The sequence below is a fragment of the Halichoerus grypus genome, chromosome 11, assembly GCF_964656455.1.
Source record: "Halichoerus grypus chromosome 11, mHalGry1.hap1.1, whole genome shotgun sequence".
Taxonomy (NCBI): domain Eukaryota; kingdom Metazoa; phylum Chordata; class Mammalia; order Carnivora; family Phocidae; genus Halichoerus; species Halichoerus grypus.
The window spans coordinates 4,524,421-4,547,493 of NC_135722.1; the positions used below are offsets into that span (position 1 = coordinate 4,524,421).

Here is a 23,073-nt window from a genome sequence, read left to right on the forward strand (position 1 = left end):
AAAGATGGTGTTTCCATCAAGAGAGCTAGGGTGGTGCACAGTTTGTGAGGGAGACTAGGAGTTAGTTCCCTAGTCGTCTGAGACAGCCGAATGACGAGGGTATGCGGGAGTGGGACATGCAGACCTAGAGGTCGGTGTGAGGAAGGTCTGGGCTGGAGGGACGAAGTCACCAGGGTGTAGATGGCATTTAAGGCCTTGAGACCAGAGGAGATGGGTGAGGCAGCGGGTATAAACAGACGTTTGGTCGAGTGAGTGAATAAGTATTTCTCAAATGATCTGTTAGCCAGGAGGGGGAGAGAGTATTGATCGTGCAGGAGATCCTGAGCTGTGGTCCCAGGAGCACTTGAGGCCGAGTCTCGTGGATCCTGCACACAAGCCTCCGGCCTCCTGGCTGCCTCCACTCCTCCGGCCTCCTGGCTGCCCTCCACTGCTCCGGCCAGCCTTTCCCCACTGGGTAAGCCCCAACCGGGAAGGCACACTTTGGACTTGCTCTCCCGCCGCTAAGGTTGTGCACTAGAAGTGCCCCTTTGGACCACAACCTCCTTTCTCTCCGCCTCCTCCCCATCTTTTCTTGGCTGTGTTATTCTTATCCCCAAGTTGGCTGCCCCTGACTTCTTATCCAGTGTGGACCTTGAGGCAATCCCTTCAGCCATGCATTCGTTGCTTCCTTGCCAAACTCCCAATTCTGTATAAGTATTTTTAAAGGGGAGATTTTAAGTAATCTCTACACCCAACGTGGACTTGAACTCACAACCATGAGATCAAGAGTCGTGTGCTCCACTGGCTGAGCCAGCCAGGCGCCCCCAAATTCTGTATATTTTTTAAGCACTTTACTACTCACAGTGTGGTGCATGGACTAGGAGCCTGGGCATCATCTGGGAACTTGATAGAAATGCAGGACCTCAGGCCCTGCCCCAGACTCACTGATCCAGAGTCTGCATTTTAGCAAGATCCCAGATGATGTGACTGAGAAGACTGTCTGAGAGTTTACGTCTTTGCTCCTATGTGGTCAGCCTTTGCTGAAGAAGGTCATGGGTTCCAGCATAAAGTGGTTCTAGATTAACTACCTATGCTGTACTGAAGCCATCTCTTTTTTTTCTGCTTTACTTTGGGGCTAAATAAGCAAGGGGGAAAGGAGAAATTGTACCCCGGTTTATGCGAAGGATTGCCTCAATCCTGAGAACTATGAAATCCTTTCTCCAAAAGAATGCCAAACTTTGGACCACCAATGGGGACATGGGCCTGACAGGTGTCTGGGTGACAGGAAAGAGACGGTTTCAGTAACTTGTGAACACTTCCCTCCTGTAAATTGAGTGAGGAGGGCAGAGCCCCAGATGGAAGAGAGGGGCTCCTGGGGTGAGGCTCCCTGGAGGGACGGGGCTTTGTGCTCAAGGGCGTGGACCCAGGGTGGCTTCTTAGGATCTTCAAGCCCCACAGGGAGTGATGACACACAAGAAGAGGCAGAAGAGAGAAAATGAATAGAATGAATAAAATGTTTCTTTTTCCAAGACTGTACTTTTTTTAAAAAAAAGTTTTACTTATTTAAGAAATCTCTACACCCAACGTGGGGCTCAAACTCACAACCCTGAGATTAAGAGTCACATGCTCTTCCGGCTGAGCAGGCCAGGCGTCCCCCAAGACTGTACTTTCTATATAAAGCTTACTTTTAAATTTCAAGTGTTCAGGGGAGGAAGGGACACGGATAGGGTATTGAAGCGTGATATATACAAATCATCTCGAAACCTAAATTTATGCAATACTTTATATTTCTTCAAGTTTCCCATAAGGAGAGAATAAGGTCATTGCTGACTTTGCTACCCTTTCCTTTTCCTGGGAATATCGTCTGTGAACCATGGTACTGAGTAATAGAAAGAAAGATAAATAAGAGCCAGGAAAGCAAAGGACACGGAGGGGGCAGAGGTTGTGACATGGTTTTTGGATTTGTTGAAACTGACTACAGATTTTTTTTGACGAGATGAGACACTAATGGTTGACGAGACTTCAGATGTCCAGGGCTCTTATACCAAGAATGTCATCATAATTAAAGAACAGTTTCAGAGTACAGAAGTTTGTGACTGAATTTAACTCACAATTTATAGTAATAAAAATGAAAAGGCTGTCAGTTCCAGGGTCTGTGACCAGCACCCAACAGCTACGTGGCTGGCTGGGCCCTGCGTCCTTACCCTCCTGCCCCCAGTCCACACAGGCAGGGCTTTCTCCCCCCGGGCACACGTGGCCGTGAGGGTCTGGGACACAATGGGCTGGGCCCCCCCACACTGCTGCGGAGAAGCCTGGGCCAGAGCCCACTCCAGGGTGAGGAGAACCATCATGGTGGTGGGGCCTGACGTAAAGCCATTGTGACCTAAACCTCCAGAAGAAAACCAGTCATTTTTGTCTGGACCTAGGGGTTGACTGGACGGAACTTTTGAAACATGTTCTAATTCAAAGTATGCTTGTCTTTGACTTTCTACAGCTTGAAAGTGGAGCCTTCCCATCCCTAGTCAACGGGTCTACTTTCCCTTCGGGATCCGCTCTTCCAGGACCACCAAAAATAACTTTGGCTGGGTAAGGATTGGAAGCAATCAGTTGTCACTTACTTTAATAGAAGCGTTTAAGAGGCTTTGGGGGTACTTTGGTGGTTTTATGCTAAGTTATAAAATCAGCTTTACCTGTAGACCTTCGTGACCTCTAAAAGCTGTATTTTACATTAAGCAGTGGCAGCTACCGTGTCACTGTGCGTGTCTGGTTTGTTGCTGGAAAGGCTTCCTCGTCTGCTGTCCCGTGTCGGTGTTTCAGGGGCCCACTGCCACCCAGAGCTCTGTCTTGGTCTCACATCAGTTTAAACTGAGATAAACTGAGATGCTCTATCTCTTTCTCGCGGTCATCAACATAAATAACAGTGTGGCGGGCACTCAACATTGACGACGGTCTTAGTGTGCCTTTGTGGGCCGCCTCTGCCTGCCTCAGCACCCCTGCTGGGTCAGCCCGTGGTCGGAGGCAGGTGCCGAGGCTCACGGTCCCCACGTGCACGTGGGCTGCACTTAGCGGGGCCCTTGTCTTGCCATTTGACAGTCACGTCTATAATTGTAACTAATTAAACTAACCAAGCTGGTTGGAACTCCTCGTTGAGTTAACATTCATGTGCTAACAGTGGACGGGGCAGCCCTTTCCGCTCGTGGAGCCCTTGAGCTGGTTACGGAGATCAGTCCCTTTCTGCCTCCGTGGGTTTGGGGCCACAGCCCAATGTGGTCAGACATGCCCATCGGGTCCGGCCGTTTGTGAACTGTCCGCTGTGGGCTCTGGTGCTCTCCAGGCCCTGCAGTGCTGGCTGTGGTGTTAGGGAGCGGGAGGAGGGCTGTCTGGGGGCCGCACGAAAGGCCAAGCGAACCCCTTGGCAGAGATCGAAGCCTCCCCCTCGGCGCTGCCATCGGAGCGTGTTGGTGGCTCGCGTGGTTCTCTGCTGCTGTGACTTGTCTGTCGGCGGTTGTCACCCGGTGCCTCAGCAGGCGATGACTTTCAGTTCATTTAATGGGATCGGGTTGTGTGAAGCCATCCTCCTTGCTTCACTCTCTTGGGGATGGATCAGGGAGGGTGTGTACTCAGTCCTATCATCATGGCTCTTGCCACTTCTGGACAAAACAGAAGCCGCATAAGCCACTTCTAGATCTAGTCCCGGTGCAGCCTGAGGCTTCTCTGTGGCGTGGCTGATCCACGTTCTCGGGGTGGGGGGGCAGTAGGAGGGAGCTTCCCGGCTGTGTCCCTCCACCTTGTCCCCAGACTCTACTTGGTTTTCTCAGTCACATATTTTTCTTTATTTTGATGTAACTATGCAGGTCATAAAATATTTTTCTCTTATAAATGATGTGCCAGGAACAATGTGAGCTTTGTGTTTGTGTTTTTTTGCTGCAAAGAATTACTTGATTTGATGTCACTCCTCTGAATCAGCCCTGATGATTTTTATCTCAACATCCACAGTACTAATGGTAAACGGGAATCTCTACCAATGTATGATTCGTGGTAAGGGAGCATGCAGAAACCCGTTTGCTGTTGCTTCATCCTGTACGAGCTCCCAACTGCGACTGGTTTGCTATACCTCCTCACCTCTTTAGATGCTTCATTAGGTTTCTTTTTGGCTTCCGCAAGATAACAAGGTCAGATCAGGTCCGAAGGCATCAGAAAGGACGCTCTGTCGGCCCATCATGGCTCAAACGTTTCTACCCTAGTGTGTGACGTAGAAGCAGGTCAGCGGGGGCCTCCTGGCCAGCAGTCTTCAGGGGTGCGTTCACCCCATCATCGTTCTTCACCGTTGGGTGGTGAACCGGCTAACTTATTAACTAGCTTATCATATTAATAAAAATGCCCTTTTAGTAAAAATTCATGTCCTGTCACTCTGCATGGCTTTCGTCATCTTGTCATCAGTCAGGTGTTAATGTGAATTCTGATATGTCGTTGATCCTATTACTTTTGGTAACGTAATGAGCGTTATAATAAAGAACATTCAAGAGTCTGCTTCTCTGAACATTTTTTTCATAAACATGAGGCCATATCTCGTGTGGAGCAGTTTATTTCTCATGCTTTTCTGAGGCAGAATTGTGCGGATCTCTCCTGACTCCCTAATTTTCAGATTGGCATAAGAGGGTGGACAGGTGTCCTCAGAGCTGTGGGATTTTCGCGGGTTTAGTTCCCGCCCCTACGGCGCTTTCGCTCCTGCCGCTACCTCAGCTGAGACCCCGTTGTGGCGGATAGCAAGTCTCAAGAGCCCTAACGGGTGCTGTCGACTTACAGCTCCTTCGAAAGTGGTTTAACTTCTTCCATCTATATTAAACCACCGTTTCTGAATTTTATACCATTGCCAATCAGTATCAAATAATTTGACAGCTATGATTATACAGTATCTTCTGTCCTCCAGTTTTTCAATCATATATATATATCTCATGTCCCAAATTGCTGGATTCCTCCAGGACTGGCACTATCAATTTTTACACATATATTTTTTGGTTTTCCCCTGAAGCTCTTATCACAGTCCTGACCACTTGATGATCTCTCGGGAAATGCCCACTGGTATCTTCCTGATAACAGGACATTCATTGAACTGCACCCTGTCCTCCCACAATCACGGCAGGTCACCCCGGAATGTCTCCATGCACCCCCACCGCATTTTTTAAAGGAAAGATGTTTGGTTCCTCTGGACAGTCAGTGCCAGGCCACCCTGTGCCCCGTTGTGGGGGGAGGTCTGAGAGTCTGAGAACAAGAGCAGCGAAGCAGGTCTCCACACGCGCTCCTCTGAAAGCCCATGTCTGCTCCGAGGTGCACGGGCCAGACCTGCCACCTCCGGGCACCCGTGGGGACAGAAAGCTGTCACTCCGCTAGGTACAAAGGCGAAAAGTAAACTAGATGAATCATAAATTAATACAGCATTCAGTGACATAGTTTGAGGACATTGTCTTAAAAATGGGAGAATCTCCAGAAGTTAAGAGTTAGCAGCTCATCCATGAGTCGGGTACCAAGTGTGTGTGTGGGGAGAGGGGTGTCGCTAAACAGAAGCCTAGACGGTGAGGCTAGCTTGCCCGCGCAGGAGGAGCCCACGGCAGGGCACAGACAATGAAGGGCTGAGCTAGGACTTACGATGCTCGCAGTCCGGACTCCAGGTAGCTGAGCGTGTGAGCACGCAGAGTACAGGCAAGGGGCCCGCCTAGCACGCCGTCTTCGGGGCATTCGTATCCGTTAGAACCACGGGACAAGTGGCAGGAGTGCTTCCGCACTCTGGGGTGGCGACAGGAGCCTGTTGGCAAACGTTACCTGTGTGCCAAGTACCCTGCGGTTTCTGTAGGAAGCCCCAGACCAAGCGGCGTCCCTGCGACCCAGCAGAGCCTCGCCACTGTCGTGGTCTTTGTGCACCTGCCCCTCCTTTCGGCAGCGTAGTAAGCGTCTCACGGAACTAGCGCTCGGGGTTCCCTCCGTGAGCAGCATTGGAGAGCAGTGCTCGGGAACTTTCCCCGAGTTTTAGTCCACAGCTGCCCCTCATGTTTAGCATCCACGACTCGTTTGTCTCTCCTCCTCTGATGCCCCTCACGATGGCTCTGGGCTAATCCCCAAGAGCAGTTAGGAGGGAGGTCTCCACTGGAAACTTGCTTTATATTGCTGGTGGCTCTGCAGCGTGGACGGCTCTAACGATATAAAATGATGATTTGCCTATTTTTTAAGTTATAGTATCCGTTAGCGTTCAGATCTGGGAAAATACAAAAAAGTTGAAATAAAGGAACTATTTGGTGTGAGGGTCCCCACACAACAGGGGTTTAAACAGATCAAGGGAAGAACGTCCAGAAGGCTTCCTGGGGAGGGGGCAGCCACCGGTCCTGCTCTGCACCCCCGCGGGATCTGTGGGCACACAGGTTGGGACTGGCCAGGCTCGTTCCATCATATTGTAATATGCACGCCACTTCCCTTTCATGATCAGGCACTGATAAATAATACCTATAAGTACCTGGTGCTGAGATTTTCAGTATTTGTTCAGAAACACCAGATGCTTAGCTAATTCTCCTTTTAAAGAGTAACGATCTGAATATTTTCTTTTTTAATCTTTATAGAGTAACTCTTAGTTCATGGGACACAAAGTCTAAAAAGCCATGTAACTGTACCAAATCCCAGTGTCTGAAATTGTAAGTAATCACAAATCCTTCATTATTAAATAGAAATAAGGTTGTTTAGAAGTCAGTACGTGGCGCAGTCCGGACGAGCGTCAGCGGCTCGCCACGCACAGGCTGCGGCTGAGACCTGCCCCCGCGTCCGGGCTCCCCGCCAGCCAGAGCAGCGAGACGCCGTGCCCTCCGCACAAGCCTGGCTCGCGTCTCTTGGGATCCTCTTGACCGACTGGCTTAGTAAAGGACCCCGCCTGCACCTCACGTGGTGTGACTTTCTTGGGTTTGGGTTTGCATCTCCGCCCCTCGGACGGGTGCTAAGCGCGGCACTCTTGCGGAGCATTAACTGTGACATTTCCACATCCTAGTTTTTACAAGTTTGGCGGACTGGTTCACTCAACAGTGAATTGTCTCAGAAAAATTCTCCCCCAGGGATGCCAGCTCGCAGGAGGCTCGGTCGGGGGGTGGAGGGGGTGGGTGACGCAGGAGGTGGCCCCGGCGTCCCCTCCCGCCCTGCCACACGTGGACATTATTCCATTATTCGTGTCGTCTGCCCGGCTCTCGGCTTTGCCCAGTGTCTGCCCCGAAGGCCTGCCTGGCTTTAAAGTGACACGTTGGAGGGGACACATCCTCATCGTGATGGCTAACACTGTCTCCACGTGGTTTTTCCATTGCAGAGCTCCTGCTGAATCACTGAGAGCCCCACTGAAGGGACAGGGACTTAGGGGTGCACGAGTGGGTCCAAATCCAGAAGTCCGAGAAACTTGGTTCACTGAAAAGACAAATCCATTTTGTTAAAAAAGCAATGCTGAAATCTAGGGTTGACTGTGTGAAAACACTTGAGCTGTCAGTGGTTTAGTCTGTGAACGCGAGCCATACACCTCTCTGGACGCTGGACACACCACGAGACCACTAACCTGCAGCTCTGGGTGAGGAGGAAGGAGAACAGAGGGAAAAGCCTGGACCGTGTGACCCGCCCAGATGGAGACGTCCGATGCGGTGGAGGACAAGGTGGTGGTGTGTAGGGTGGACAGAGCCAGGAGGGGAGCAGGTCCTGTCCAATGGGGCTGCCAAGCTGCAGTCTTGTTTGGGTACTGGGGAGACCAAATGACCCGGGAAGCCTAGAACAAGGGGTAGACAATCACTGGGGATGGAGGGAGGTAACCCCTAAGGACTCGGAAGTAAGGTGGGGCGCCAAGAAGGGTTTCACTTATTGATGACCCCACAATGGAAGGCCAAAGAAATAGCTTCCTGTCTAGAACAGCTTTCCAGATCAATGGGCGACTGACGCACCAGAGAAAGAACTGGCTGCCCGGGTGGGCTCGGTCAGCATTGGAACAAAGGAAAAGGAGGTGCAGTGTGTCCTGTGCTGTCCCGAGAAAGGAGGCACTGTCTCTGAGGGACACGGGCACCGCCTTCTCAAGAAAAGTGTCGTGTGCCAGGTACAAGAGGATCCCGCCCTCATGTCATACTTCGGGACCCCGCACCTCCGATGCCCCGCTCTGCACGTCGCCGTCTGGCCAGCGATCTAGCTTCCTCCGTAGCTCCGCGCTGGGAAGCCGGGGCCTGGAGCACTGTGAGCACTGGAAGGGGATGTGACCTCCACCAGAAATTCACAGGCGGCATCCCGATCAGTGCCTCGTGGTTTGTTGACATCAGTCAATCACTGAGAAACCAGTGATCTCCGGAAAGATTGTTTTTGGAAAGGCTAAGGAGCGGGTAAAGTCACCCACCCAGGCAGAGCCAGCCGCGAGGTGTCTCAGTGGCAGACTGCTGGTGTCCCTGCCTGTGCCGCAGGGACTCGTGCTGGGGAGCTTCGGCAGGGAGCGGGTGTTGTGGACCGTCCATCGCTTGCTCCGTGAGCACGTGCCCTGACCCCCAGGGAGAGCCTTCAGTAGTCTTTACTCTTCTTCTCCCCACAACTAAGTCATGCTCTTAAAGCGATGTAATAGTTTTCTTAGGGCACATTTGTCCTGCTGTATTGAGAGTATCGATAGGATAAAGGTCAAGAGGGACTACTATTAACTGGCCATCAACGAAGAGAAAAACACATTCTTGTATTTTTTGAAAATCGCAGTGATACATGCACATGCGTAAAAATCAATGACTATAGCAGATTACAATGGGAAGTCATAACACCTTGCTCCCTCTCTTCCCATTCTCTGGATTCCTCCCCGGAAGCAACTGTTTTATTGACTTCGGTTTTCAGGCTTTCAGGGGCGATTATCTACCGCCTTGTCGCTGTGGTAGAGAGAGTTTTCACTCTGCAACCGTGTGCCTCCCTCCCTCCTCCAGACAGAGCTCCCCCACCCTTGCTCGTTCCTGTCCCAGTTACCCTTGAAACTTTAGATAGTGGACTTCAACCTTTTCTTGTGGTTTCATTAGCCAGCAAAGGTTGGGAGTTATTTTTAAATGATAATATTAGTCTATATAATTAAAATGGTATTGATGTAGATCAATAAAAAGGTAGATAAGTGTTTTGTAATTTTTTTATTGAAAATTTATTATTTAAAAATTTTTAAGATTTTTCATGTAGTTCCCTTCTATCTTTCCACTGCAGCTACGTAGGACTGTCTTAACATTTTTTATACATTTTTTTATACAGTGAGCAATGATTTGCTTCATAATTAGTTTATAAAAGCATTGATTGCGAAAGCCACTTTTGTAACAGAATTTTTTTATATAGGCTGTGACATAAGGTGTGGTATTCCAGACCTCGGGGCAGTAACTTCGCAGAGTGAGGAGGGAGGGGTGTTCTCAGGGAGTGGAGAGAGGTCCCTTCCTGTGTCATGAGCATACTCCCTAGAGGAAGAACCAGCTTTACGAGCGTGGATGTTTTCCGGGACAGTTTTAATTAGTTCTGAAGTATGTTTGTCAGCAAATCCAAGCAAAGTTTTTTAAATATCCATTCCGATTCAGTTTTTGCTGAGATACTGGGTGGGACTTGTTGGGAGCAGTTATCTTATCCACATTGTTTTTACCCTAATCAAATCTAAATCAAGATTTTAATCATAGATTGGGCAGTCTCTAATATTGGTTTTTCAAATGGCCTTTTGTCTCTGATTTGACAGGTTAATTAATTATAATTAATTAACCAGAATCCTGTGGCTAGAAGATCAAATCTGGGTGATCATTTTGTATAGTCTCTTGTTTCTTACTTGTACCTTAGATTCCTTCTTTTATGTTTAAAAATATTAAATATTTAATTCATATTCAATAGCTCATAATTCTAATATTTAAAGTCTTTGCTTGTCTGATTCTGGTGTTTTCTTCTCTTGATTTTTCACTCGTTATGGTTTGTTATCTCATGTATTTTGTATTATAATCGCTGGGACTTTATATGTGGGAATTCTGAGGTTGACCTGAGGGTGCGTTCCTACAGAGAAAGTGTGTGTGCTTCTGCTTGGCCTTGGCGGCAGTTCCAATTTGGACAACTTAAAAGTTTTCCTAAGGCATTTTTTTAGGACACACAGTATGAGTTCAGATCTCAAACCCAAATGAGCCCCCTCCTCCCAAGCCAGTGCCCAGATGGATGCATTTTCTTGCCTTTTCTTCTGCAGGACCTGTTTTCCAAGAGCGCTCATTCATCGGGTATAGACGTTCCACTGTTCAGCCTGAAGCGTAGCTCCTGGAGCTGACCCCCTGCCTGGGCATGTCCTAGGCTTTGGGCTGATGTATGTAAAGCACTTAGAGCAATGGCTGGCCTACTCTACATGTTCTTAAAAGTGTTTGCCATCCCTATGTCGCCCGCCCCACCCCCCGCCTCCTCCGTGCAACAGCTAAAACCAAAGCCTCTGGTTGTTGGGATCAGCAGACGCCTGAAGACGGCTGCGGGCTTCAGCTTCAGCTCACTCCTTTGAATTTTTGTTTCTCTTTTATTTTTTGGCCTTGGAGGGGTTTCCTTAAATATTTTACAGGCCCAAATATGCATCTAAAAAGGTTTTAAATATTTAATACCAATGTTTTAAAGTGTTTTAAAGAATTTGTCAGGATGGCCAATGAATTAATAAGTTTAGAATACATGTCATCATCAGTCTTTTCAAACCCTTTAAGACTCTAAAAATTCTAGGATACAGTGTGTCTGTGTCCAGAGTATATTCTTGGACAGGATGTTCACCTTCTTGTCAAGTCGCAGAGTAGGATTACCCAAAAGCGTTGAGATGTTGCCAGCACTGAAGCTCTGCCTCGAGACCAGCACCTTTAACAGAGTGACGCTCCTTCGGGCTGTTTCACAGACAACAGAGGGGCCACCAGACCTCACATGGTGGCTGTGGTTTCCTAGGCAACAGTAGGAGTAGACAATGGAAGGGGACAGTACACATGCCTAGAACAAGAACACATAGACTGCGTACAGTGGTGGTAACAAAGCATGGACTTGGAGTGTATTCTCAGCGATCACCATCCACACTGATTCATCAGCCAGCCGGCAGTCCGACTTTCTGCCATTCGAGACTTGGAACCCCGAGGTCTGTCTCCATCGAGTCTGTGGAGTGTGGGAGCCCGAGACCACAGAGGACAGTGCTTTGCAAGCTCTCCTGCAGCTGCCAACTTGAACAGAGCCGTTTGGGCCTTTTCGGAGAGGAAAGCAATTTTGCAGAGAGGGGAAAGTCCACATAAGTGGTAAGAAAGGGAGTGGGAGTTCACTTGGGGACCAAGGTGTATGTCCTGACCCAACACATACGTTTTCAACCCAGACAGCACTCTGACCCCGAGCAAAGGGCAGGACAGTTGTAATTCTCGCGAAGATGAGGACTGTGCACAAGATCTGGTATCTACTGGGTGCTCAGTACACACGGCTTATAGTGAGCAGGAACTTCTGGTGGACAGAAGTTTTAAATTTAATGTAGTCAAAATTGTCACTTGTCTTTGTTCAAGAAATCCAGCCATATCCCAAGTCCAAATAGTTGTGCTGTTAGAGTTTGTTCTAAAGTTTTAAAGTTTGCTTTTCTCCTTTGCAGCCTTAATGTACCTGGAATTGGTTTTTATGAATAGCATTAGGTAGGGATCTAATTTCATTTTTTTTCCCGTATGTACAACTAGTTGTCTGGCACCGTTTATTGCAAAACACAAATGTAGTCCCAGTGATGTGCAGTGCGTTTCCTGTCGGCTGTCAGGGTTTGATGTCTGTGTGTGGGTCTGGCTCTGGGCTCTTGATCCTGCTCCATGCACCCATCCCACTTCTCAGTTACAATGATTCGTCTGTGGACTTCCTTCACTTTTGTACTTAACCTGTCTGCGAATAAGGACCATTGATATCTTTCCCCATCTTTATCCTCTTTTCCTTTTTCTTGCCTGATCGTGTTATGAGGGTCTCTTCCACAGCCTCTACCATGTGGGCCACCAGCTCATTTGCTCCTGGTTTCCTAGCAATACCTCTAACATTCCCTTGCCCTGCCCTAAATAAGATATCTGCCGTAGGTTTTTGAGAGCTATTCTGGGCTTAGATGCTGTAGAACAAAGACTGTGAACTACAGTCATCCCAGGGCTTGTGTGGCGGCTTCGGCTTCAGTGTGTCAGCCTCCCCGTCAGCAGCTCTGCCACCCGGGGGGGCGCCTCCCCAGCTGCCACCCTCATCTTCATTCCAGCCACCCAGGAAGAGAACAGAGGGTGCGGGCACTCTTCTCACCTTTCGAGGCATAACCAGAAATTGCCCAAATCACTTCCACTCATGGTCCGCCGGCCAGAACCTCGTCCTGTGCTCAGACCAAGCTAGGTGGGAAGCTGGGGAACGGCGTCCTGAGTGGAGCCACCCACGTGCTCAGCTGGAATTGCTCCTGCTGTGGAGTCGGGGAAGGTGGCTACTGCCGAAGGGCTGCTTCTGCTTCCGTTTGCTTCCGCTCCTAAACTGGCATTCTGTTTTATTCTTATTATAAATGATGGGGAATTCTATCAAAGTCTGTTTCCTGCACTTATGGAAATGATCACTGTTTTCTTCTTTTAATCTTATACTATGATCTATTACAATAAATTTTCTACTGTTAATCCACCCTTGTACCCTAGGGATTGAACCCAAATTGATCAGGATTTTACCTTGTTGTAAACACTGCAAGATCTGGTTCTGGTTTTCTGATATTCTGCCTAGGACTTTGCATCTTTTCTGGAGTGGGGTAGATCTACAATTTCCCTTTCTCACACGTCTAAAATTTGGTTGTGGTATCAAAACCAGTGTTTTGTATTGCCTAATACAGTGCACTATCAGGCTTCCCTCCCCCCGCCCCAGCCTCTTCTGTGAAGCCTCTGAGAAGGTCTGTGTGGGGTGGCCCTTGTTTGTTCTTTGAAGAGTGGTCACCCTCTGCCCATAAAACCATCAGGGCCGGGTGTATTTGTGGGCTGGAGTAGGAGAAGGGGAGAGGCTACCCAGTCACTTTCTCTCATTGCTATAGCTTTTTCTAAGTTTTTATTTATTCTGGACTCCATGTTGATATTTTGCATTTTTCTTGAAAATCGTTGAATTCTCTAAGTTTTTAAATCTACTTGTATATTCCTGTTTATATATTCTTATGTTGTTTTAAAAATTGTCTCTGTCTCTGTAGTTACAGCCTTGTACATTTTTTTAAGTTTCTGCTGTTGTTGCTTGTCCCTTTTCTTTTTCTCGATCCTTCCCACGGGAAGTTTGTCTATTTTCTCAGTCTTTTCAGGGCATCGACTTTTGATTTTCTAGATTTTCTTGCTTAGATTTCTGGCTCCTATTTCAGAGGTACATTAAGTTTTGCTCTTTACTATTTCTCCTGCAACACCTGTTTTATTTTACTCTCCTGTCTTGCTAGCTTTCTCTGCTAGTGCTTCTTTTTTATTTTTTAGGAAATGCCTTTAAAACTTTAGAGCAGCCCCCTGCAATGCTTTTAATGCAACTACAAGAGTTGGTAGGAGGTGCTTTTGTTGTCATTCACTTGAAATATTTTTAAATTGCCTTTGTAATGTTCTCTTCACTCATGAGTTGTTCAGGTGCACGCTTCACAGTATCCAGATATGTATGTAGATATATGTTTAAAACTACATTTTAATTGTTAATTTTTTACTTTGATTACACTGTGGCTAGATAATGTGGTCTATATGGTATCAATGCTTTGAAATTAATGAAGACTTCCTTTATGACTTAATGTTCAATTGATTTTTTAAAATATATTAACTTTAAAGACATATATTCTCTATGTGTTGGATGTATTTACTATGCATTAGGTCAGGCTTGTTCATTTTGGTGCTTAAATCTGCTAAATGTTCATTAGATGTTGTGTGATTTACCTGTTTTTGATAAAAGTATGTTAAGACCTCTCACTTGGTGGATTTGCCTACTTTCCCCCTATAATTCCATTTTGGTTGATATGTATTGGGTCTAGTAAAGGGCATTCAAATCCACGGTTGTTGTATCTTTTTGGTGAATGCTTCCATCAACTGTTAAATATACCTGGGTATCCTGTTGCTTTTTGCCTTAAGTTCTTTCCTTGCCCCCATGTTTTTTTAAGTTTATGTTGACCCCATGTTTTCTCTGGTTGGTGTGAGCAGGCCTGCACCCTCTCTTCCCTTTCTGCACACACGTTCTATGCGGTGGGTTTATTTTAGGTGTGTCCTCTGTAATCTGACTAGAACTGGATTTAAAAAAAGCAAATCTAATAATCCACATCTTTTAATAGGCTCCTTTCATCCATTTGCATTCTTTTTGTCATTACTGATATATGTGGACTTATTTGTACCACCTTATTTTTTTGAGGTTTTAAAATTTAAGTTCTTTTTTTTCTAGTCAAATGGCAGCATTCCATACATACTTCGTACAGCTTGTTTTTGTGTGTGTGTGTGGTAAAATATACATAACAAAAAACTTAACCATTGTAACCAATTTTTTTAAAAGATTTTATTTATTTATTTGACAGAGGGAGAGAGACGGTGAGAGAGAGAACACAAGAAGGGGGAGTGGGAGAGGGAGAAGCAGGCTTCCTGCAGAGCAGGGAGCCCGATGCGGGGCTCGATCCCAGGACCCTGGGATCATGGCCTGAGCCGAAGGCAGACGCTCAACGACTGAGCCACCCAGGCGCCCCCCATTGTAACCATTTTTAAATGTACAATTCAGTGACATTAATTGCATCCACCAGGCTGTGCACCCATCACCACCACCCATTTCCAGAACTCTGTCATCATCCCAGATGGAAACTCTGTAGCCCGTAAGTAACTATTCGCCCCTCTCCCCAAGCCCTGGCAACCTCTGTTCTACTGTCGCTGAATTTGCCTGCTCTAGGGACCTGATATAAGTAAAACCATACAGTATGTGTCCTTTCGTGTCCGGCATCTTTCACCCAGCATCCGTGGGTTATCTGTGCCGTAGCATGTATCAAAACTGCCTTCCTTTCTAAGGCCCAGTAATACGCCATTGTACGTATGGACCACATTTTGTTTAGCCCTTCATCTGGCAATGGACATATGGGTTGTTTCCACCTTTTGGCTCCTGTGAATAACGTTGCTACGAACATTGGTGTACAAGCATCTCTTTGAGTCCCTGCTTTCTATTCTTTTGGGTAGATATGCCCAGAAGAGGAATTGCTGGATCATATAGTAAGTCTGTGTTTTAACTTTTTGAGGAACTGCCATACTGTTTTCCACAGTGGCAATACCGTTTTACAGTCTCACCAGGAATGCACAATACCACTTTATTTTGTGTTTTCTGATTATAGTTTTTTTCTTTGCTTCTTTTTGCCTGATACATGTTTTAGGAAATTAGCACCGATGGTGAAGTGGAAGAAGTTGAAAGTGAGATTAGTTAGGAGGCTATCACAAGAGTATAGAAGAGGTGAGAAAGACCTGAACTAAGGCAGGGATGGTGGCAATTAAGAACAAAACAGAGACTTAAGAGATATTTCAGACATATACATTTACTCATTCATTCCACAAATATTTTTAAATTTCTGTGATCTCAGGAATGAGAAAGACTGAGATGAACAAGATAGTCATGGTCCCTGCCTTCTTGGCACTCACAGTCTAAGGGGGAGATGGACATGAATAAAATAATCATATACATAAAGGTCAGAGTGGAAATGTGGAAAATGTGGCAAAAGAGTAGTAGTGGGTGTGTGTGTGTGCGGGGGGAGTTGACCAAGTGTGAAAGCCAGGGAAGGCTTCCCTAAGGAGGGGTGTTTGGATGAGGAGAGTTCATCAGGTGGAGGTGGATTGAAAGTGGGTGGCTAAGAATGTTCTAGGCAGAGGAAACAGCACATGAAAAGGCCCTGTGGCAAGAGAGGGAAGGTCAGGGTCCTAGGAACAGAAAGGAGGCCAGTGCCCCGGTGAAATATTGTTTACATTCCAAAATGTATAAAATAATCTAAAATGTTCAATGTGAAGAGAATTATTAACTGAATTATGTTGCTGCTTTAGAAGGGGACACCGTGCAGTCACTGAAATGGTATATAAATCTATGTATGTGGGAAACACTTGTAATATTGATAATAAAAACAAGTTGTTAGAGTGATTACTGATACTGATAAGTAATAAAAACATACTGAAACAATGTTTAGAATATGATCTTGTTTTTGTTTGTATGTAATATGTAATCAAACAACATATGTTTATTTCAGTATGTATAGTTTTAGAGAAAAAATCTGAAATATGTTCACCAAATGAACATTTCTAGGGAGTGGAATTCTGAGTGATTGTAGTTTTTTCCTTTTTGCTTATTTATATCTAAAAACTTTTCTTCAACAAATGTGATTTACTTGTATAAAGATAAAATTAAAAAAAAAAAAAAAAAGACATTTCTGAGCCAGAATCAGTAGCCTTGATAACTCCTTGGGCGTGGGGAAAGAGAGAAAGGTAACTGTCAAAAGGGCCTTGGGATTATCTTAGTGGTGGGGCACCATGGACGCAGAGAGGAGTGGGAGAGGATCACAAGTTAAGGCCGGACACACTGAGTTGGAGGTAGAAATGTCTGACCAGAAGTTGGAAATGTGGTTCTGGAACATAAGAGTGTCACAGCTGCTGAGACAAACGTGCAGTGAAGAGGTCCTTGCATCTCCAGTAAGGAGGTTGTTGGTTGCCTTTGAGAGCCAGTGGGTCAGAGAAGAAGGTCAGAGTGCAGTAGGATAGAGGGTAGATGGGTGACGAGAAAGGATAAGCAGCAGATGTAGATAATCCTTTCATGATGTTGGTGGAAGAAGCAAATGAGCATTTTAGGGTAGGAGACAGAGTAGGTTGCATTTTAGGGTAGGAGACAGAGTAGGTTTGGTGACAGAGATTTAAAAATCTTCAACATAAAATTTAAAAAAGCAGAGGGGCAAGAGTTAATCAATAAACCAATCAGCAAAGTATGTAGAACAAGAGAAGAAATGTGCCCGGCCTGGACCTCGGTGAATAAGCATAGTTTGGGTATAAAATTCTAGATTGTCAGTTTTCCTCTCAGAGCTTTGAAGATATAATTTTTGCTATTTCCCATCATTTCTAACAAGAAGTAAGCTGTCAGTCTAGATAACCTGTCTTTTCTCTCTGGGGCTTTTAAGATTTCCTTCTGTCTTTCTTTTTTCTTTGTGTTTATCTTTTTTGGGGGGGTGCTTAAATTTCTGAAGTCAGAGGATCCACAACTTTGAGCAGTTCTAGAACACTCACAGGTGTCCTCATTCCACAGCCTCTTCCCTTTCCCTCTTCTATCCTGTAATGCTGACCTGCCACGTGCTACCCCCTCTAACTATGCACCGTTCCTCTTAACCTCTTTCCTGTGTTTTTAATCTCTTTGTCTTTTTATGATGTGCCTTGATCTAATTTATCTTTCAGTTTACCCTTTCTCACTTTTAATTTATTCTTATCCAGATAACACACAGAGTTTTTAAATTCTATTTTTAAGTAATTTCTACACCCAACATGGGGCTCGAATTTACAATCCCAAGGTCAAGAGTCACATGCACCAACAACTGAGCCAGCCAGGCACCTCGACACATACAGTTTTAAAAGCCAAGGAATTATATAAGACCTGTGACAAAGAATGGTAGTTCCCTGACAATTGTCCCTTATTTTCTGATCTCCAGAAATTTTCAGCTCTTTAAACAGAAGCTTTTAATATTTGTCTCCACATATGTAAATAACATGCCTGCTTTGCTAACTTTTTGGCTTTTCAGTTTTGGCATAATCTCTTGTTTTTGTACCATGGAAGATGTGGGTTTGGCTCTGTTTCCTCCCTACACACACACACACACACACACACATTTCCCACACCCAGACATCAGATATATGTGGTTAGATCAGTAGTAAGTGTTTATATTTCACAACTAGGAAAACACTACTCACTGCTGGACCTTGATTAATTTCCTTTCCTGCACATCTTCATCTTTTCCCTTGAGTTAATAGTTGGTACTTAGCTTTCTGTGTACACGACAATAATTTAACCCTAAACTGCCCTCTGGGTGTATAGCTGTCTTCCCATCATGCTCAGACCTGTTACATACTCCGTTGTGTGGTCGGAGGAAGCCTTTCTCACAGCCATTCGCCTGCCCCACTCTGGACGGTGTGGCTTCCAGGCCCATCGACAGCTCTGACCTTGGACTTTCCCTCTGCGACCACACCAAGGGCTTCCTTTGCTTGCTTCTCAAGTTTGATTCCCTGGTTCCTGGATCCCGTTTGTCTCCTTCGTCTAACTCACTGTATCACTTGGTACAGCACATCCTCTGGGAGCATCCTGAGAGAGGGTGCATGGAGATCTTCTTTCCAGAACCCCCAGGTCTAAACATGCCAGAGTCTGTCCTCACACCTAGACGATTATTTTGGATTGGATAGTTGGATTTCCAATCTCAGTTCAACTTCAAATGTTGAATTTTTCTTCAGAATTGTGAAGGTTTTCTTCATTTTCTTCTAGTGTCCAGCGCTGCTATCGAAATTTTGACATTATTCTTGCTCTTGCTCCTTGTGTGAAACCTGTTTTATTCTTTCTGGAGCCTCATAGGATCCTCTCTTTGTTCCCTGGGCTCTGAAACTGGACGGTGAAGTCTTGCTTTGGGACTCTCACCTCTTGGCAGTCCTTTTACTCTGCAAACAAGTGCCCGTTAGTTCCGAGAAATGTTCTTAAATTATCTTCTGCCCTTTGTTCTCAAAATTCTATCTTTCTAGACCTCTAATTACGTAAATTTTGGACTTAGGAAATGAATCCTATGTTTTTCTTTCCCCTATTGTTTTTATTTCCCTTTTTGGGGGGGACAGGGGTCCTAGTTTTCACATCTTCTGTTAAGATAATCCTCTCTGTGATTACTTTTTTATTTTCTAGAACATCATTTTTATACTGTTTTTTTAAGTATCATTTTCTTGTTTCTTAATCTGTCCAAGGCTGTTGGTACCCCTACTCCCACTAGTTTCCTTACGCTGGACAGTCGGTTTCTTTAAGCCTCTGTCTTTCATGTCAGAAGGATCTCTGAAATGTCTGCGGATCTCTGGCTGTCTCTCCACTCACATTTAAGAATGAGGCATAAGCTGCCTGGGGACTTGGTGGTAATGACTAAACCATCTATTGGGAAACCTCACTGTGGGACTCTTTCTCTCTGTATTCTCTCTTGAGCTGGTCGGCGTCTCCAGAGAAGGCTTTTCCAATGTGATGCTAGGATTCTAGGGGCCAAGTAGAAGAATCCTGTGGGTCTCAACATTCACCTCTCCTCCTTTGGTTCATTGTGATACGCCCGCCCTCGATTGTTTTGCCCTGGAGAGTGATTTCAGTCTCTTGCCACAGTGGTTGGTGGAAAGGAGGAGGGTGCTGGAAAGGGGAGGAGCCTGGGGGCTCACTCCCTCCTAATTAGAATTTCAACCAATTCTCTTCTCATCCCACCCTCCTGCCCTCCACTCCAGAGCAGCCTGGGACCACTGAGTCCAAGTCTTTAGAGCCGCTTCCTCGCTCTCTCCTGCTGGCCCAAGGTTCAGGGTTCTTCAGTCTGCTGTCCAGAACTCTCTCTCCTCTGCTTTCCAGCCTCCGAACCTCTGTCATCTCTTCCCGCTTCCGTCCACCCCAGTGGTCAGGAAGCCTTAGGAGACACGCTCATATTTCCCCTGGGCTTCAGAGAGGGATGTATCTCCACTCCTTCTATGGAGTAGATTTGTGGGAAGGTTGTCTTTCAAGGATCCATGCTTTATGTGGGTGGAAGGGCGATGTCTCTGGTGCAACTCCCACCTTTGGTAGCCCAGACTTTGTCTTCTGTCTCCTGCATGAGCAGGCTCAGGGTCACTGGGGACCGGCAGATGCCCCAGGACGACACTTGGCGGCTACAGAGCTCTCCCCTCTGGGTTCACAGTTTCTTCTTTATTTCACCTCTGATAATCTCTTCTACTTTCCTCTTGGCTCGACATGCATTTTACAATATTATTTAAAAGAATTAAAACAATAAATATTAAAAGAATAATGTTTAGGAATTCTCTAATAGTAAGGTTTCTACAAACATCCAGTTGCCTGACATGGGCCCTCTTGGCATCACGCAGCACTGTATGGGAGACACATCCATGTGATGTCCCTAGCTCCCCTGGGCGACCCCTTGAGACTGGTAGGTTAGATGCCACAACTTCCTTTTTATAGCTCAAGACGCTGGCTGACACATAACCAGATAGCATGGGGGCCTGGTGGCCGAGCTGATATCACAAACCTGGATTTGAAGCTCTCTTCAATGACTCATGCTCTCAGGAGGGAACAGCATCTTCTCCAGTCCCAAACGGGAGCTGTGGAGTGGCTGATGAACTCCCAACATCTCTCTGGGGTGCAGGTTGTAGGGAAGATGTTGGGAGTCCTTGCCTCAATACTGAATTTTTACGTGAGCTGAGGACAGTGTCTTACCCCTGCCCGTGCTGAAAGCACGTAAGCCACAGGCCTCTAAATGCCTCTGCCGTACGGCCCCAGAGCAGGAACACTGACGGTTCTTCAAGGAAAACCCGTTCTGTCACCAGGTAATACCTTTATGACCTCCCAGGGCACAGTGGACACGTTCAGGGAGAGATTCGGCTAAAAGCTGTTCTGTAGAATCCGAATTCACAAACAACCCTTTTATTATAAGAGAGTATGGTAGCAGTCATTTCGTACGTGTGTTTCTTCCACCATTCGTCTCTTCCTCCACACGTCGACAGGGGGTGGAAGTAAGATCAAACCCAAGCCAAGTTCAGCGTCCAGGCCCCATCCGTTTTCACTCATAGTCAAGGTCTGGCCAAGAAGAGAATTCCGCTTCGGTTGTGTGGGTGGACTGGGACCGGTGATGGCAGATGGCTTCTGCCTGCCAACTGGGGGTGCTCCTGGGGGAGTGTCAGTGGGCACGGAGGGGCAGGAGGTGATGGAGAGCAATGGACAGTATTTTAACTGGTTTCTCTCTCCTCTGTTAGTCACTGGAGAGCATCATCCCAGGTGTTCTAGTTTTCATAAAAAAGGAGTCAGAATCATCTAGATAAAAGTTGTGCTGAACTGCAGCATGCTGGCAGGCTCTCTTCCTGCGTGTGTGCTCTTGTCGTCTGCTCACTGTGCCACCCGCACCTTTGACACGCTGTGTTATGCTTCACAGGTACTGTGATTGCTTTGCCAGTGGGGACTTTTGCAACAACTGCAATTGTAATAATTGTTGTAACAATCTACATCACGAAATCCAACGGTTCAAGGCCATTAAGGTAACAGTTTTTTCACTAAATACATGCATTCTAAAAGTGTTTAAAGGTGCTTGAGATATGGGGCGCCTGGGTGGCTCAGTCAGATAAGCATCTGACTCTTGGTTTTGGCTCAGTTCACGATCTCAGGGTGGTGAGATCGAGCCCCGTGCCAGGCTCTGCGCTCAGCAGGGAGTCTGCCTGAGGTTCTCCCTCTCCCTCTGCCCCTCCCCCTGCTCACGCTTTCTCTCTCTCTCTCTTTTGCTTTCCTTCCATTTTTTTAAATTAACGTATAATGAATTATTTGTTTCAGGGGTACAGGTCTGTGATTCATCAGTCTTACACGACACCCAGCACTCACCACAACATATACCCTCCCCAGTGTCCATCACCCAGCCACCCCACCCCCCCACCCCTCTCCACTCCAGCAACCCTCAGTTTGTTTCCTAAGATTTAAGAATCTCTTATGGTTTGTCTCCCTCTCCGGTTTCGTTTTGTTTCATTTTTTCCTCCCTTTCCCTATGATCCTCTGTCTTGTTTCTCAAATTCCACGTATCAGTGAGATCATATGATACATGTCTTTCTCTGATTGACTTATTTCGCTTAGCATAATACCCTCTAGTTCCATCCACGTCGTTGCAAATGGCAAGATTTCATCCTTTCTGATGGCTGAGTAATATTCCATTGTATATATACACCATATCTTCTTTATCCATTCATCTGTTGATGGACATCTGGGCTCTTTCCACAGTTTGGCTATTGGGGACATTGCTGCTATAAACATTGGGGTGCAGGTGTCCCTTCGGATCCCTACATTTGTATCTTTGGGGTAAATACCCAGTAGTGCAATTGCTGGGTCATAGGGTAACTCTATTTTCAACTTTTTGAGGAAACTCTATACTGTTTTCCAGAGTGGCTGCACCAGCTTGCATTCCCATTTCTCTCTCTCTCTAAAAATAAATAAATCTTTAAAAAAAAATACTTCAGATATTCACAAAACCATCTCTGGAGACTCCCAACCAATTTCAATATTGGGAAAATGCAGAGTGTTGAGGAGTGTACGATGAGTAGGACTCGATTCCTGAAGGTGGACCAGAGCTGTCAGGAGCGTGGCAGCCAGAGAAAGATCTTCGTTCTCCACCACGTGGGGTGGCTTCAGGGCTGCAGCACTGTTGGAAGGTTCTCATTGAAGAACGTACAAATGTCCACTTTGTCTTGACGTGTGGTTTAGACATTTGGGTCCTATCGTGTAGCAGGTAAGCCCGAGCTTGTAGAGTGTCGTCCGAGAGGTGTAGAAAGTCCTCTGGTCGGAGAATGGGGCGGAGGCTCTGAGCCATGACACGTGAGGGGAGCATCTGGACTTTCCTCAAGGGGCCAACGGCAGCTCGGGCAGCCCCGCACCTGCTAAAGGCTACATGCAGGAGCTCGCATTTTTCACCCCTACCTGTAGGCGTGAAACATCATCAGAGGAGGGAGGACGGGTAGGCGTGGGGCTGCTAGCCTGCTCTGGGGGCATATTTAGTGCCCCTGGTTTACGAAAGGAAACCAAGGGCCTTCACGTGTATAAACTTGAGACCGTCAGGCTGTGTCATGGTCGGTCTGTTTTGTTTCTACAGTAATTTAATTCCCCTCTTGAATTATAGATAAATCACTTGAAAATATCTTACCCATTTTGATACAGCCAGATCCATGGGACAGAAGAAGATTTTAATGCCTCTAAACATTAGTAGCGTAGGATTTTCTTTCGGGTTAAAGGGTATTGTCTACAATTACAAGCATATAAAGTTTTCATTTAAAAGTGTTGGAATTTTCAAGCATTGATGGTAGGAACATAAGTTGGTATAACTACTTGGGGAAATTGTTTGGCAAT

The 23,073-nt window shown here is 46.3% G+C and overlaps 1 protein-coding gene across 1 annotated transcript in view; it reads left to right on the forward strand.

Annotated features, from left to right (window-relative positions):
• TESMIN (testis expressed metallothionein like protein) overlaps nucleotides 1-23,073 on the forward strand; it is a 38,339-nt gene that overhangs the window by 9,303 nt on the left and 5,963 nt on the right. Inside the window, exons 5-6 of the mRNA XM_036073426.2 lie at nucleotides 2,474-2,565; nucleotides 21,125-21,227. Coding sequence (XP_035929319.1) covers nucleotides 2,474-2,565; nucleotides 21,125-21,227 — 195 coding nt within the window. The remainder of the gene's footprint in view (nucleotides 1-2,473; nucleotides 2,566-21,124; nucleotides 21,228-23,073) is intronic.